This window comes from Saccostrea cucullata, unplaced genomic scaffold, assembly GCF_032062105.1.
Source record: "Saccostrea cucullata isolate Sc308-1 unplaced genomic scaffold, CSIRO_AGI_Scuc_v1 ctg636, whole genome shotgun sequence".
NCBI classification, from domain to species: domain Eukaryota; kingdom Metazoa; phylum Mollusca; class Bivalvia; order Ostreida; family Ostreidae; genus Saccostrea; species Saccostrea cuccullata.
In genome coordinates, this window is record NW_026931726.1 from 481,452 (window position 1) to 499,977 (window position 18,526).

At 33.4% G+C, this 18,526-nt stretch overlaps 1 protein-coding gene across 1 annotated transcript in view; it reads right to left on the reverse strand.

Moving 5' to 3' along the window:
* Nucleotides 1–17,743, reverse strand: part of LOC134233365 (A disintegrin and metalloproteinase with thrombospondin motifs 6-like) — a 37,169-nt gene extending 19,426 nt beyond the window's left edge. Inside the window, exons 1-7 of the mRNA XM_062715330.1 lie at nucleotides 17,598–17,743; nucleotides 13,090–13,153; nucleotides 12,608–12,745; nucleotides 11,386–11,525; nucleotides 4,934–5,066; nucleotides 4,381–4,508; nucleotides 955–1,041 (exon numbers count right to left, since the gene is read on the reverse strand). Of these exons, the coding sequence (XP_062571314.1) occupies nucleotides 955–1,041; nucleotides 4,381–4,508; nucleotides 4,934–5,066; nucleotides 11,386–11,525; nucleotides 12,608–12,745; nucleotides 13,090–13,153; nucleotides 17,598–17,672 (765 nt within the window). The 5' untranslated portion in view covers nucleotides 17,673–17,743. The remainder of the gene's footprint in view (nucleotides 1–954; nucleotides 1,042–4,380; nucleotides 4,509–4,933; nucleotides 5,067–11,385; nucleotides 11,526–12,607; nucleotides 12,746–13,089; nucleotides 13,154–17,597) is intronic.
* Between the last annotated feature and the right edge of the window lie 783 nt (nucleotides 17,744–18,526).

The window sequence follows — 18,526 nt, forward strand, 5'->3', positions numbered from 1 at the left end:
ACAACATAGAAAAACATCAATAGGTATTAAAAGAGCGGGGGAATTATGTAATGTACCGTTCCCCCTCCCTCATGGATAACAGTAATGGACCTATATCTGAAACACATCAAAACAGAACTAATGATTTTGTTCGCATTTCTAATAGATGAATCGACAGGAAATCGACCTTGAATGTAAAATAACTCTAGGCTTATAAATCCATTATCATGATTATATTTTTTTTTGTTAAAAAGTTGTTGTGCATGAGTTTAGTTTTTTAATCCACTTTCTGTTATTAACAGATAAACTAGAAGGTAATGAATGTATAATTTGCCGAAATAAAGGACCCGGAAGTAAAGCTGTGAAAAGTAACGAGAGGATTTATTCTTAAGCATGCTGTTTTTCAGGATAAATGCCTCAGAATTATACACAGAGGGTTTTTCAAGACGTCATTTGACAAGGATATATGTTTGGTTTTCTTTGGTTCCTGTCTTGTTTCTTGCTGAAAGCATTAGCCAATCTTGAATGTTACAACCTACAAGTATATGTCCTCTTTCAAATCAATATTTTTAACATTTATTTCTTTCTGAAATTCAAAAATTCGTTTTCATTGCATCAGAGAAAAAAAACTGCTTTCAAAAGGAAAGCCGATTCTCTTGATACCCCCAGTATACCGCAAATATATGAGGCAAATATACTTGACAATTATTGTATAGATACATGTATGCAGCAGGATTGGCCGCCTGTACTGTTGACGTATTTCTGGTGCTTTAACAGTATGTCGAAAAGGGTGAAATGTCAGTTGAAATTCAGTTATCAGTCAATTTATTTTCCCCAGAAAGAATATGTCATTCATAGACAATTATTTGCATTATGAAGACAAACGTTTTCCGCATTAGAAGATAATTGATGGCGTTTACTTGCAGGTACAACATGTCTAAATGAAGAAGAATGCAGAAAATATGTATTATATACCCTATCATCCTTTAAAATCGTGATATCCACCAGGGCTACATAAAGTTTACTATCGCCCAGTGAAGGATCCAAGAAAATCCTTGCTGCCTGAAAATGTAAAATTAATCATTAGTGAATTCACATAATTACCTGTACTTATTTAACCACTTTCGATAAGGATTTTTAAAAATATATTTTTCTTCTTCCTTATATTTTATCAAATAGTTAAAAGAAAATATTCCAATAAAGCCCGAGAGTGTCATTATAAACATAATTTATTACTAAAAGTATTTATCACAGACGACCGTTCAGGAAAGCTAATAATTAGTGGTAGGGCGTTTGAATCGTGAACGTGAAGTCGAGGTTTGAATCTCGTTCGTCGCGCAGCGTGAAATGTAAGCGTTTAACGTACAGTGATTGTTCCTTCACCAAGCGCTGGCGTTTGAAGAGAAGTAAATGTAAAATTCCTTCGGATGAGACCTTCAAAATCAAACAGAATCTACAGAATGGTTGTAAACAAATTTTCAGTCTAGACATAAAATGATCTCAAACCCTCCTACGAAGAATTTGAATACTACACCAGTTTACGAAAATTAGTTAATTTTTTTTTGCTATTTGTAGAGATGATGTCTGGTGAACATCATTTCAAATTTCGTTTATCTCCCAAATTACAAGTTAAGTAGATCCAGTCGCAGTTTCTACATGTATTATTACTCGTATAGTTAGATTTGGTAATTGACGTTAACAATATGAAGAAAACCTTGTGATCATAAAGCAGCACTTTCAACGAAGATTGAAGGACAATGTATATTATGTATATTTGCTTTGTATTCATAAGAGACTTTAAATGATAATTGAAAGACGGAGAACATATATGCTGTCTGTGGTACGAAACTCTCATCTTCAGAATTTGTCGAATATAATCGATAAACTGAATAAATACAATATTGCAAATTCTGTCAAGTTAATATATTTGGCACACCGAAAGAAAAAAACAGGTGTACCCTTAAGAGTTTTTCATCGATGTGTTATACTTTTGGGTTTTGCTTTCAAAACAAAAAAAAAAAAATTGATAAACGGTGAAGTAAGATAAACCCAACCATTTGATTGTAGATAACATTAAGTCTAAAAAAAATTAAGGTGTTTCTAAATTTTGCAGATCAGGGACTAATCAAATAAAGACTTTTAGGTTAAAAATGGTCGATTTGACAGTAACATGATTTGAGTACAATATCACTTTTTCACTAACATGTTATTTTATCCAATTGTACTGGTACAGAAAAAAAAAAAACACATAAGAAGAGTGTCACTGTTTTGTGAGGTTTTTTAGATTAAGGACATGGACAATTTTCCTCTGTAAGTCTCTTAGAATGAGAACACAAATTCAGCAAAAGTTCCATTCGATTGTTATCATCAACTGATTTCATATTCTTATAAGTTTAAGGTCCAATGGGTTTTTTTTTCAAATAAGAGAGATAACTCTCACTGGAAAATATATCTCTATACAAAGCGTTGATTAGTTGGATTCCAAGTCAATATCCAAAATTCCGAAATTGACACATAAATATGAGATTTTTTTTCAAAATCCCTTATACGAGGGGTGATCAAAAAGTTCGCAAACTATCTCTATATCTACAAAACCACAATTCAGATTAGAATGAAATTCGGTACTCGCATAGCCATACACAAGGTCTATAAATAGCATATGCTGAATAAAGTTTTTCTCCTTGTTTGTGACGTCACAATGTGAAAATGACGTCACTATTTAGGTCACTTGTGACGAAAAATGGTTGTCTCAGTCGAATCAACAAACGACTGTACAATTTATTGTAATATCTTAGAAATCCCTCTACAGTATCATATAATAATTTGTACACAGTTTATTGAGATAAATGAGTTCCTATAAATTCAATTAATGATTGGATTAATCGTTTTAGTGAAGGAAGGCTGATGGTTAAAAATTTTTCTTGCCCAGTGAAAACAAGTTTGAAAAGATAGAGAGATCAAAGACCTCCAATTAGCACTTTGAAAAATAGTTGAATATTTGAACAATGATATAAGTATTAAATATCTAAGATATCGTTTACTCTAGATTTTAAACATAGACATGATAAAAAGGATGCACCCATTCTCTATCCACCTTGAATAAAGGTCTCTCCTGAGACAGAAGATTTGTGTTTTAATGGTCGCCATGCTTATTTTTGGAAAGGATGTTATTATCCACCCAATATGACCATTTCTGATAAATTAACTGTTCTTGTCATAAAAATTAGCTCACATGGAAAGAAGTATAAAACGGAAAAATCTTTTAATAATATCATGATTCGCGCATTTTTTTGCATTAAAATCGGGGAGGATTAATTTAAAATATAATCAACATTGTTTCTTGTATGGAAGTTATTCAATTAGTTTGCGAACTTTTTGATCACCACTCGTATTTCTCCAAAATATTTTGTTTAACGTCGTGACGCAGTAGGTGCTGGCACGAAAAAAGATCCCTCATTGCTCAGTCATTGCGGCCCTAATTGTTTAATTAGATCTATTTGCAGTCCTTAATCGTCAAGAATGGTGTCTCAATATGAGTGAAAATTTCTTGAAAAGAACGTTAAATAAAACAAACCAAACAAACTTCATCTAAAATTTTCTTTAGAAAATTGATTAAAATTGATTGGGAATTTTGTGATACAATAGAAAACATAGTGGACAAATTATTTGAATGCGCCTTGAATCCACAGTCTCGATGACATGGACCTCCTCTTTTCATTTAATTTTTTAAAATGGAGTTTGACACCTTTTCCGTCTTTTTGCATTCTAAGATTATTTACATGTAATCAATAATGTAACCCTTTTGTCTGTAGGAGCTGGCTTTTTTAAATATTTCGTCTTCATCAGTCGAAAACGATGTTTAAAACATCTCCTAGAGACAAAGGGCTTGCATAATTTACATGAAACTTATTTTTCAGCGAAATTAATAAGTACAGATATTTTAAATATCTTTTTTTTGTAAAACAGAGAAATCTACTTTTAAGTGTTTACAGATTATTTTTATTAAATATTATTATCTTTTTTTAACAAACATATATCATATTCATCTGTTATTATGTCCGTCCTCCTGTCAAGGATTTCACCCCCTTGGCGCGCAAAAGATTCTCTTGACTGACAAAATGTAGGTTCACCGGGAAACGTTGCAAAAAACAAAATCATTTTAAAACCGTTCATTTCTCGCCGGAAAATGACTGTGATATTGCAGAATCGGCAGAAAGCGATAACCAATCAATCATTTTTTTAAATTGTCCAATCAAAATGCTTTTCGCTCTGAAAGGTTTGTTGGTGTTGTATGCATTGTAATCAAAAATGAGATTTCATTTGAAAGTCATTTGGTGTCAAGCAAAATTCAATAAGAGTGAATAGAGGAAAGTATAACCGTTAGTAATAGAAGGGGTTTACCATGTTCATTATCGTTGTCACAAATCTTGTCGTATCACTGCCATGGAAAAGCTGGCTATCATGAGCTACCACAACTTTAGTCTCCAAATAACGTCTTGGGGATCGCTTTACGATCAATTTGTCTTCATCTAGCAACAAATATTGTGTCTTTCCTTAAAATGCAATTTTAAAATGACGTTAACATGACTTCCAAATAGAGGTTCTGAGGGTTTTTTTTTCTGGTAATTATTGTCAGATTGTTGAAATCCTGTAAATATACTTAAGATACTTTTCAACGTTTTAATCTTTTACGAAAGTGTTGTTTTTGTAAAAAAAAAATTTATCAATTACCCCTGGGAAAAAATGAATGGCAGTTCATCCGTCTAACGTCAAAGTAAGGGATTGACTCATTTATTTTCAGTAATAGTTCAATAGTCATCCACATGTTTCAAATACGATACAATTATTTCAAATTCTATAGAAACGAATTCCTAACACTTTAAACAAAGATGTTATCCCTTTGTTGTAGTAAGTAAATAATTGGCAACATCTGCGGCTCATGTCCAATACATACCCGATAAATCGTTCTGTCGTTGCACCGAGCGCTTTACCACCAAGTGATTGTCCTCATCTGAAACGCGACATTTGTGGTTCTCCAGTAAAGGCTGAATGTATAAATCGTGGTCTGGTGTACTAATTACGCCATGCTAAAAAGAAAAAAGATCAAAACATCCTTTATAAGATTTTTATTTCTCTCTTTTAGCCATTAAAACAAATGTATCAACCAACGATGTAATTACTAACGATCTGAAATTTTAAAGGATTATTTAAACGAAATGACTGTTAATGCATGATTTTTAGCTCTACTGGTCAGAGACCAGAAGAGCTTATGCGATAGTAAGGTGTCCGTCGTCCGTCCGTCTGTCTGTCTGTCTGTCCGTCTGTCTGTAAACAATTTTTCAAAACGCTACTCCTCCTACAGTTTTGGTCTGATTTCAATATTACTTAGCACACAAGTAGACTACACTAAGATACATAAAATAGTGCATCGGTTTTTGATTTCAATGAACGGTGTTGCCATGGTTACTAAAAATAGAATTTTCTTTGAAATTCCTTTAAAACGCTACTCCTCCTAAAGTTTTGATTTGATTTCAATATTACTTGGCACACAAGTAGACTACACTAAGATACATAAAATAGTGCATCGGTTTTTGATTTCAATGAACGGTGTTGCCATGGTTACTAAAAATAGAATTTTCTTTGAAATTCCTTTAAAACGCTACTCCTCCTAAAGTTTTGATTTGATTTCAATATTACTTGGAACACAAGTAGACTACACTAAGATACATAAAATAGTGCATCGGTTTTTTATTTCGATGAACGGTGTTGCCATGGTTACTAAAAATAGAATTTTCTTTGAAATTCCTTTAAAACGCTACTCCTCCTACAGTTTTGGTCTGATTTCAGTATTACTTGGCACACGTGTAGACTACACTAAGATACATAAAATAGTGCATCGGTTTTTGATTTCGATGAACGGAGTTGCCATGGTTACTAAAAATAGAATTTTCTTTGAAATTCCTTTAAAACGCTACTCCTCCTACAGTTTTGATTTGATTTCAATATTACTTAGCACACAAGTAGACTACACTAAGATACATAAAATAGTGCATCGGTTTTTGATTTCAATGAACGGTGTTGCCATGGTTACTAAAAATAGAATTTTCTTTGAAATTCCTTTAAAACGCTACTCCTCCTAAAGTTTTGATTTGATTTCAATATTATTTGGCACACAAGTAGACTTCACTAAGATACATAAAATTGTGCATCGGTTTTTGATTTCGTTGAACGGTGTTGCCATGGTTACTAAAAATAGAATTTTCTTTGAAATTCCTTTAAAATGCTACTCCTTCTACAGTTTTGGTCTGATTTCAATATTACGAAACACACAAGTAGACTACACTAAGATACATGAAATAATGCATTTGTTTTTTATTTTGATGATGGTTACTAAAAATAGAATTTTCTTTGAAATTTCTTTGAAACGCTACTCCTCCTACAGTTTTGATTTGATTTCAATATTACTTGGTACACAAGTAGACTACACTAAGATACATAAAATAGTGCATTGGATTTTAATTTCGATGAACAATGTTGCCATGGTTACTCAAAATTGAATTTTCTTTGAAATTCCTTTAAAACGCTAGTCATCCTACAGTTTTGGTCTGATGGCAATGGCTTCTTTTCTCATCCTTTGTTAAAAGTACAAACCAGTAGGGTTCATTCTACCTATTCCCACTTTTTGAAAATCATGTAGAAAAAGGTAAGACCTTATGTGGGAATAGGTGGAATTTTGTGTAAGCAAATAATTATAACTATGTTCTTAAATTTAGGTATTAAGTTGCTTTTTCTTGTAATATATTTTTATAATTTCAAAAATCCGAAATGAATCATATGGTGGGATATTTCTGCCCCTTGTGTGCAAGTTATTTTTCTATCAAATATTTCGACATGCAAGATAAATATGTTGACATGCAAGATAGTTATGTCAACATGCAACATAAATATGTTGACGTGCAAGAAAATTGCATTCAAATAAGTATTATAAAAAAATCTTCAAAAATCTCAAATATGGCCCACATGTGACATCCAACATGTTAGATGCTACTTATTTATGTTAACGTGCAAGATAAATATGTTGACATGCAACTTATTTATGTTGACATGCAACTTATTTATGCTGACATGCAACTTATTTATGTTGACATGCAAGATAAAAATGTCAACAAGCAACTTAGTTATGTTGACATGCGAGATAAATATGTCGACATGCAACTTATTTATGTCGACATGCAACTTGGTTATGTTGACATGCAACTTATAAGTTGCATGTCAACATATTTATCTCGCATGTCAACATAACCAAGTTGCATGTCGACATAAATAAGTTGCATGTTAACATAAATAAGTTGCATGTTAACATATATAAGTTGCATGTCGACATAAATAAGTTGCATGTCAACATAAATAAGTTGCATGTTAACATGTCTAAGTTGCATGTCAACATATTTATCTTGCATGTTAACATAAATAAGTAGCATTTAGCATGTTGGATGTCACATGTGGGCAATATTTGAGATTTATGAAGATTTTTTATGATTTTTATTTTATTGCAATTTTCTTGCATGTTAACATATTTATGTTGCATGTTGACATAGCTTTGTTTCATGTCAACATATCTATCTTGCATGTCGACATATTTGATAGAAAAATAACTTGCACACAAGGGGCAGAAATATGCCACCATAGAATCATAATTTTCTCATAAATGTATTCATTATTTTCTGTCTTAAAATGTACAAACTACAGGTAAATCTAAACATCTATTCTTATTTGCAAGTGGGAATAGGTGGAATTGAGATTTTTAAAAAGTGGGAATAGCTAGAAGACACCACCAGTAGAGCTACAGTCTCGACAGAGACTTCTGGTTTAAAAGTTGTACCTATATCACTAGTAGGAAAAACCACAGATATTTTGACTGTATCTGTTTTCTTTTGAGAGAACAATTTTAACTTCAATGTCTTCAGATTGAAGCGTATTTATGAAACCAAAGATCTTTTTTAATATTGAATACAAGTTTAAACTAGAGGTAATGTGAGCACTGAACTCACAAATGTACAAGTTGTGGGGGGGGGGGGGAAGGGGGGGGCAGAATATAAGTGTTAGATCAAAAAATAAAATAGGAAGGTCACAATGGCGCTATGTAATAAAGAATCTGTTAAAATATAATTATGATTTTGATCAGTGGTATAGGAGAAGTTGTGGCTAAGAGATGGGTACCTCTTAATATTATAAAAAGGAAGGCAGTGACCATGCTCTGTGATGGAAAACCCGAAATAAGTTTCCGATCAAGAAGTAAAATAGGAGGTGCATAATGGCACTACTGCGGAAAGAACAAGCAGGATTTAGAAAGGGGAGATCATGTGCTGATCAGATATTCACTCTCAGACAAATACTAGAGCAGAGCAATGAATGGAACTCTCCACTTTACATAAACTTTATTGACTTTACAAAAGCTTTTGACAGTGTTAATCGCCTAGCCTTAGAAAAAATTCTCAGTCATTATGGGATCCCAGATAAAATCATCTCCATCATTAAGATGCTATACACAGACTTAAATGCCAGAGTTATCTATGGACCAAACTTATCAGAGGAGTTCAAATTGAAGACTGGAGTAAAACAGGGATGTCTGCTCTCCCCTCTTCTCTTTACATTCTGCATTGACTGGATCATGCGAGAAACCACCAAGAATAAGCGGACAGGAATTACCTGGGCCATGGCAGAGATGTTAGAAGACCTAGATTTTGCAGACGACATAGCACTGCTATCACACCGACATCGTGACATGCAAGAAAAGACCAACCAACCAGCAGAAACAGCACGGAAGATTGGCCTGAATATTAACAACACCAAGACCAAGATCATGAAGGTCAATACTAAATCAGAGGAGCCCATCACCTTAAATAATGAAAAAATAGAAGAAGTCTCAGAATTTGTCTATCTAGGAAGCAAGATCACCACAGATGGGAACTCAGAGGTAGATGTACTAGCTCGGATTTCTAAAGCCACAGGAGCGTATGTTGCACTAAGAAACATCTGGAGGTCAGCAAAGATCAGCATAAACACCAAAATAAGGATCTTCAAGAGCAACGTGCTTGGGGTCCTCCTATATGGTGCTGAAACATGGAAAGTTACAAAGAAAATTTCAAACAAGCTAGATACCTTCCAGACACGTTGCCTTCGCAGAATACTACGCATCTTCTGGCCAAATACCATCTCAAATGAAGAGCTGTACAAAAAGACCAGCACCACCCCTCTATCTCAAGTTATAAAAAGAAGAAAATGGCAGTGGATAGGACATGTACTAGTATGTAGAATGCACCCAACTTCCATCCCAAGGGTTGCTTTGAAATGGACACCATCTGGCAAGAGAAAGAGAGGAAGACCAAAAGAAACATGGAGAAGATCTGTAGATAAAGAGATGGGAAAGAACAGCTGGACATGGGGACAGATCCAGAAATGGACACAGGACAGGCCAGCATGGAAGTCTCTGGTGACGGCCTTATGTGCTAACCAGCACGAAGAGGATTAAGTAAGTATGATGGCACTATGTAAAAAAGTGAAACTATCAATAAATTTCATTCAGTGGTATAAGAGGAGGTAGGGATAAGGGATTGGTACCCCCAAAGCGTAACGGACGGACGAATGTACAGCTAAACGGACGGATACCCCCATCATTATACGCCCTCCCCTTGTTTTTCAAACGGGTGATATTTTTAATACTTAGTCCTACAGTATTAAAATTCAATATAATCAGTTCATACAGAATATATAAAAAATTGCAATTTTCACATTTTCATTCAGAATGTAAAGACAAAAGGCTTAGAATTCCAACATTTTTAGCTCACCTGAGCTGAAAGCTCAAATGAGCTTTTCTGATCACATTTTGTCCGGCGTCCGTCCGTCCGTCCGTCCGTCTGTCTGTCTGTCTGTAAACTTTTCACATTTTCGACTTCTTCTCAAGAACCGCTGGGCCAATTTCAACCAAACTTGCCACAAAGTATCCTTAGGTGAAGGGGATTCAAGTTTGTTCAAATGAAGGGCCACGCCCTCATTCAAGGGGAGATAATTGGGAATTAATGAAAATTTGGTGGCATATTTTAAAAATCTTCTTCTCAAGAACCACTGTGCCAGGAAAGATGAAACTTATGAGGAAACATCCTCAGGTAGTGTAGATTCAAGTTTGTTCAAATCATTACCCCCGGGGGTAGGGCGGGGCCAAAATGGCCGACCAAATTTTTACATAGAAATATATAGGAAAATTCTTTAAAAATCTTCTTCTCAAGAATGACAAAGCCATAATTCATCATATTTATATGGAGGAATGCTCAGGTAGTGTAGATTCAAGTTTGTTCAAATCATGACCCCCGGGGGTAGGGCGGGGCCAAAATGGCCGACCAAAGTTTTACATAGAAATATATAGGAAAATTCTTTAAAAATCTTCTTCTCAAGAATGACGAAGCCATAATTCATTATATTCATATGGAAGCATGCTCAGGTAGTGTAGATTCAAGTTTGTTCAAATCATGACCCCTGGGGGTAGGGCGGGGCAAAAATGGCCGACCAAAGTATATATAGTAAAATTCTTTAAAAATCTTCTTCTCAAGAACGACAAAGCCATAATTCGTCATATTTATATGGAAGCATGCTCAGGTTGTGTAGTTTCAAGTCTGTTCAAATCATGACCCCCCGGGGTAGGGCAGGGCCAAAATGGCCGACCAAAGTATATATAGGAAAATTCTTTAAAAATCTTCTTCTCAAGAATGACAAAGCCATAATTCATCATATTTATATGGAAGCATGCTCAGGTTGTGTAGATTCAAGTTTGTTCAAATCATGACCCCCGGGGGTAGGGCGGGGCCAAAATGGCCGACCAAAGTTTTACATAGAAATATGTAGGAAAATTCTTTAAACATCTTCTTCTCAAGAATGACAAAGCCATAATTCATCATATTTATATGGAAGCATGCTCAAATAGTGTAGATTCAAATTTGTTCAAATCATGACCCCAGGGGTAGGGCGGGGCCAAAATGGCCGACCAAAGTTTTTAAAGATATATATATAGGAAAATTCTTTAAAAATCATTTTCTAAAAAATAGCAAATCCATGATTGGTCATGGGACTACTTTTGGATTTAAAATTTACAATAAAAAGCCATTTTCTACTTTTTCCTACCCTTAGTGCTCAGGTGAGCGATGTGGCCCATGGGCCTCTTGTTCCTTTTTGTATATTAGAATTTTGTTTCTGAATTTATCTTTGTATCAAAACCATATGAAAAATAGGATAGCCATTGTGTGGCGAAATTTCTTGCTCTGGTTTTTTATTAGTTCTCTATCGGGGTTTCCTCTGCGTCTGTCTGAATGTTTTGCGTTCCATTTACAGGTAGGAATTCCCAAATGTACTCACCAATCCGTCACAGACACTGATGGCGACAGCAGAGCCTGGATGAGACTCCGAATGTCCAATGTAATGACAGTTTTCTCCTCCAGCACTACATGGGACACTCTCCTTACTTCCATTTGAGTATATGTGGTTAATTAAACAATCTACAAGAAAAAAAAGTTTATTTTTTAAATCAACTTTTTTTGTCTCTGCAAACTAACCCTATAAAGATAAGGTGTATTATGTATTAATCTTCCTAGTTTTATTGCGACCGGATTATTAAGAAAAAGGATAGAATTGATTCTTATCGTGATCCTAATATATTAGGAAGATTGGCAGCGTCCATGTTTTAATATGAGAAAGACATGATATCTATCTAATTGAAACGTAAAATAGGAGTACATAATGGCACATCTATGGTACTAAAGATTCTGCGAACCTTTAATTAAATTTTATTCCGGCGTGGTACTGAAGGAGCAGATAAAAAAGACTTCCAAAGTTAAAGGAAAGACGTCAGACAATGTTTTGCTATAGGAAATATCTATCCAATCAAAATGTAGATTAGGAGAACTGTAATCAAGATTCTGTAATAGTCTCTTTAGGTGATTTTTTTCAGTGATATAGAAATTGTAAATGAAAGGTTGGTATCCCCAATTCTGAAGATTTCAACAACGGTTTTATAATAGAGTCACGTTTCCCCCCTCATATTTGCATTTGATTACTATGAAATAAAAGAATGTTTTAAATATCATATCATTAGGCTCAAGATAATGCATGTACTTCTTGTGCGATTTTTATACATGTTTAATATGACATATTTGCTATATTGAAACTAAAAAGTGTTATTATGAATTTATTACATACAATAAACAAATGCCTACTGGATGTATTCTTACATATTTCACATCGAATGGAAAAACAGAGGTCTATTATCTTTATTCTTTAATCAAGGTTGTTCTTGAAAGTATATTCCTTTAATGCTGTAAAAAATTAAAGGGCATAAATAAAATTCTCGATTACGATGGACCGTTTTTACAAATTTCTTTGTTCCTCTTAAATATAAATTATTTAAAAGACGACACCCAATCAGCTACCCAATCATGTTTTTAGCAGAAGACCCAAGTTTCATTACACTAATAATGTCTTGTTTATGTGAAAATGCCTCTTCTGTATTATAGATTTTTAAACCCACAGAGAAAGGTTACAAAAGACAAACTAGATCCTTAGGCGTAAGAGGGTTGTTTACCGGGTGATAGGAGATTCTTGTTCTCTGTTAGGTACAGTCGGTACTCCTGACCGAACGCCTTCACCGTGATGTTTCGAGACCCTGTCCTTGCCTCCTGTTCTTCTATTGACTGCACAGGTATGAAGTCATAATCTGGAACTGAAAAAGGAAACATACATGTAGCTGGCTTATGAAAACAAACACGATTCGACATTTGATGGACAGGGATACGCGTAAACCTTAACTGTTATGCTCTTTGCTCGATAAGTGACTGTTATACCCTTTTATAAAGACAGCAATAAGGTAGAAACTGAAAAAAGTGGTGTCTTTTTCCTTAAATAAGAGAGAAATACATTAACAAATGATATGTGGGATACTTTTCCAATTTGTTTTCTTTTTTACGATCTTATTTTTCATCGCTGCTTAGGCCATTTTACTGAGATACCATCATAAAAATGCTCGTTAGAAAAATAAAATATGAAGAAACTAATTGCTAGTCTTACCTTGTTTCAATAATGTGGTTCCAAAGTAATGAGACAGTTCTTCCTCGCTTAGAGTGAAATGAAACTGAAATAGGAATATTACTGTTGAATATTGGATTTGTTTATTATTATTTGTTTTGAAAAATCAAGGTTTTAGCCAAAGCAGAAAATATCTCGGGGAAATATATTATTATTGGTGGTCAAACGTAAAATATTTTTCTTGCAAAGTTCAAGCTCCTATTTCTAATAAGTATAAGGAGTGTACGTAAGGAGTGCTAGCTGTTTTTATTACCAGTCTATCCTATACTTTATTGCTGCTAAAACAATTCTAAAATGGCTTTCTTTTTGTAATCTAGTTCAAAAATGCTAGACTTTCCTTTTCTTAATCAGAAAGTATTCACATTGTTCCTTTTAATGATTGCTAACGAAAAGCAAATAAAACATTTAGAGATGATTTTTCTTATGTAAGAATTATCACACGTCCAAATAAAGCATTTTCTTGTATCTTGGAATGCATTCTCGTTTTGGGGCTTTTGGATTAAATAAAGGGTGTGTCTAAAGCGCAATTTTACTTAAATACGTAATAGAAATGGATCTTGATTGTGCATGACATCAACCAAATTACAAAATTTATAGTGGTAATGTAGATGATTATTTTTGAAAATGACCCCCTGTAAATTCCAATTGCTGGGTCACGATAAACCGAACCTTTATTCCGAATGTTTGAGATCTTCATGGTTTCTAAGAGCAAGGTATGTCCTGTTATTTAATTGGAATGTAATTTATCGTTCAAAAGGTGGATCAAGATAAAAGATCCCCAAAAATTCGTTAACAAATAAAACATACATATCTTAATATCGTTTTCATTTTCATTGAGAAGAATAAATGTGAGAGATTAAACAAACAACACACTTTTATCCACAGTGTCTCTAGAAAGGGAGGCATGTTAAGATGTTTGATTTGTTTGTATTCATCAAATCATCTGAGTGAAAACAAACAAGGGTATCTCACGCGTCACCAGGAACAACTCGTTATATTAACGTGCTGTTAATGAACGCGTGTTCTGTTCTATGTGGGGGTTATTTATTTCAGTTTCATTAATACCTTATCGATATGATTGTCTTTCTAAAAACTATACTTCAACTTTCTAGATATTTTATTTGGTAAAAAATTAAGGAGTTTGGCGGTTACAGAATACAGAACTTTTCTAGATACATGTAGTTGATTTAGTCAAAACAAAGAGTTGATGGCTACAGAATCCAAAGTTCCACAACATAAAACTTTTTTTTTTTTCAGAATAAAAATCGCGTATCAATTTATACACCCCAGGAAAACAAATTTTCGCAGAAATATTTTTGGTTGAATATTGAGGATGTTTTGAAAATTATAAAATTATTGGGTAGTAAATAGTTGTAATAAAAAAGAAACTGTCAAACGTTGACATAAGCAGCATATTTAAAATTTTGTCTACATCTCATTAAATTGAAAAAAAAAACCATTTCAAGAAATTCGGTATTTTAATTCATATGGTGAATATGTTTGGGGTAAAAATTAATTTCCGCTTTTGTTTCTAATCAAAAATAGATTTCCTGGTATTTTAATCAAACTAAAAACTAAATAGTGCAACATCCTGATGTAAATAGAAGATATATAAAATTTGTGGCAGTACTTACAATCCTGTCGATCATTTTTTTTTCCTCAAAATTGTTTGAAACAATATCTATTCCTCGTGGTCGTGACAAATGTAATGTTCTATGTGTTTTGACGTGGCCTGCATTAATATTAGTTTACAATTCTTGTGAGATATTTTTACTGTCAACCCATTTATCAAATAGTCAATCATTTAAGACAAACAAACGAAAATGTATTTTTAAATCGGATTTGTAAAACATTTAAAACAAATGACAGTCATCTTTTTTTTAAATGTCAATTTTGCTTCATTTTCAAATCTAAAACATACATGTAGGATAACTCGATTTATTTTTATTCTTTCGAAGATATAATTGGGATCAAAAGCATTCAAAGAATGCACTGTCATTGAAAAACCACTTTTTTGTAGAATTCTGTAAGCCAATGGATTGCACTGACTAAATTGCCTCATCGTTCCTCCAAAGAAAAGTGTTCTTTACATTTAAGTACCTGTTTTTGTTTCACGCAGCCAATCTTATGTATCATTTTTTCAATCATTTCGATCATTTTTTGTATTTAATTCCATGCCAGGGGAGAATACATCTATTCTAACAATCCCCTTTCACAATCCTAAGTTGTTTTACAGTTATTTTCGATGCAATGAAATCTGTTAGAACATCCCAGTATATAATTTTTTATGTAATACAATGCACTTTTTTCATTGTCCCTATACATTACATACATGTATGCGTTACTACATAAAATCGCACAATTCTCTTTTCTTTTCTTCATGCGAAAACCAGAGCCTTTGTCCCTGGCAAGATATCGACGACTTCTGAAACTATTTAGACACTCTTTTGACTATACTCATTTTTTCTTTCACGTCTTATCCGATAAATCATCTTGAACTAAAGTAAAATGAAAATAAAACAGGTAAATTCATCCGAATGGGTATGAAATAAGTCAGCGAAATACATGTGTACGACCCAAATTAAAGGAACGATATACTTGCTTAGGATTGCATTAAAACGACTATAAAATTACCGAAACGAGATTGTTGAAATCCCCATAACACCAACTTATTCGTGAAAAACATGCAAGGCTTAAAAATTGAAAATACTGTGTATAAGCTGTGAGAAGTTAATAATTTGGGAGACATAAAGGTAACACAATAAGCAAATTAAATTATAACATTACTATAAAAATAAGGAATGTTGACGATGGAAAAACTGAAGACATCTTGTTTGTCATATAATCTAGTTGCTAGTGGGCCTTTATCGTCTATAGTCAGGAAAACTTCCAAATATAATATAGAAGTGTCGGACTCTGTGGTGTCTTTTATTTCTATATGTCTTGGCTATATTGAGTCGAAATAATGAAATTTCTATTTTTTAATATTGATAAAACATGGTCGAGATACAAGTGTCTGAATGTCGAATTAAAGGCTACGTCAAGTGTTTTCTTCTCATGTAGAAGAATATAAAGACCGGTCTACTGATTAGAGAGCACAATTAGTGCCCATCGGAATTTCAATAATTTATTGAAAAACTAGACTACATTAAAGCTGTCAATGCGGAACTCTAGCATCTTTTTAATATCAACGTCAGATACCTTGTGTACTCTTAAAAGTCGAGATTTTAATTTACCATGAGGATTGTTGAAAAAGGTGTCGAAAAATCTGGTTTGATGTCAAAATATATTTTGAAAAATTGAGTGATTTTAAAGTGTCTTGAAGTTCTTTAGAGATTCTGAGAATTGAACTTCTGATTTACACAATTTCTAGAATACGCTGTAGCACAAAACGTCTGCAGTTTCTCCTTTACGGCAGTTATTTTTGTAAGGAGTAAAGATAAGGGCTTAGAAGACCATTTACTAGACCCAGGAATGCTTCTTTATTTGTAATGATTTTTTTGTCAGTTTTTGAATCCAGTACAGGTAGGGTAGACTGAAATCACCTTGCTTGACTGGTATATTAAAATTACTTTACACTGAAAAGTTTTCTCCTTTGGAAAGTAAATTATAACTACCGTTCCGACAAAGAATTGTACAGAAATCAAGAAAATACAAATTAAAAACGATAATTAAAGAACAAAAAAGATGACAGCGAAGACTCGTCAGGGATAAAGCTGGCCATATGCAAGATCTTAACTCATAAAACACAATCTATATCGAGAAACATATAATTATTGCGTAATTTTAAAATTGGCTGTATTTTTGTGCACGTTCGTAAACGATGGATAAAATGGCGGCAAAACAAGCTTGTGTAAGCATCGTTTGCCACACAAAGTTGTAAGCTCGCGAAACGGAACTGTGAAATAGTTTATACTTGCATTAGTTAAAGAGAAACCAAGATAACTGCATCGAAAGAAATGGACACGGAGGAAAAAAAAACATAAAGGCCTACTTTTCACCATTTTAACTGAAAGTTTATTTTTTAAGTATACATGTACAGCATATATGTTCTGAGGTACAAGTCAAAATATCACCTTGTAAAATGCTTTCTATAGTAAATTTTTTTTTGAGGGGGGGGGGGGTTAAAGCTACAAAATTTTTATTAGTACCTATAGGTTTTACGCTTAGTATATGTCAAAGGATGCTTTCTAGCAAAAGAAGAAAAATTACATTGGTACAGTTTGTGGCAGTACTTGAAATTTAAACGATCTACAACAAATACCAGCGTATTTATATTTTATATTGGAACATGACCCCAAAGTTTCCTCACTCATAAATTATAATAATATAATTTTTTTTTAAATTCTGTACATGTGCATTTCTAAAATTTATTTTAAGCCAAATTCTTCAATGATCTGTTTATTTAAATGTTAGTTTAATATGTTTCGTTTTTGAACTTAATATCTTGTGGATATTTAGCTAAAAGGTTCTTCAGTGTAAAACCTCACCTTTTTGTCTTCCAAAGAATTCGAAATGCTGACCAAACTGAAAATTAATGATGTGACAATCCTAAACTTTAACATGGTTCTAAGGTTGGTCCGCTGGAAAACTTTCCCGTTTAGCCCTGAAAATCTTTCAATGGTCTACATGTAATACACAAAGATTTCGACTTGAACAATTCTGTAAGTTAATTATGAGATTCCATCTAAATGAGATGCGTTTTTATATCTTTACATAAGGAACCAAAGTCTAATTTAGGGTAATAAATCCTCGTACAATACACTGGTATCTGCGAGTCAATAGTTCCTCTCCAAGATAAGAGGGGTAGATCCTACGTAACGAGGGGGTTACAGCGAATCGTGCACATTTCCCCAGTAATAATTCATAGGAAAACAAAAACAAGTTGGGTTTACGTGAGTCATAATGCGATACCCCCGCCCAACCTGCGGTAACCGGGGTAGGCGGACCTCCTGATACTAGAGTAAATCAAAGGAAACCACTGCGGACATCATTCTTTCAATGAACTTTCCGACCGATAAAGGTTAAATCATCGAAGAAACGACAAACAGAAAACGGAACTTTGATGGCAATTGGAGGAGGTGTATAGCTGGAGGACTTTTTTGTTAATAGACATAACTCAGGTTTTAGGATGTAATCTATTTATAAGAAAACAAATTTGTACGACATTAAATGATAACGCATTAACGTTTACAAATGACGACTACAACCTAAGAAACAGGTTTATTACATTTAATGAGAGGGATGAAATCTTATCAGACCGAAAAAAAAATGTACAATCCATTACCGGTAATTTTCATGCATTTTTGAATTTTACTATATATTTAAAATATGAATTTGTCACGAGTCAATTTGTACATTTTAACCTCTGAAAATATAAATTGGAATAGAACAATTTGAAAACTAAACAAATCGGTAG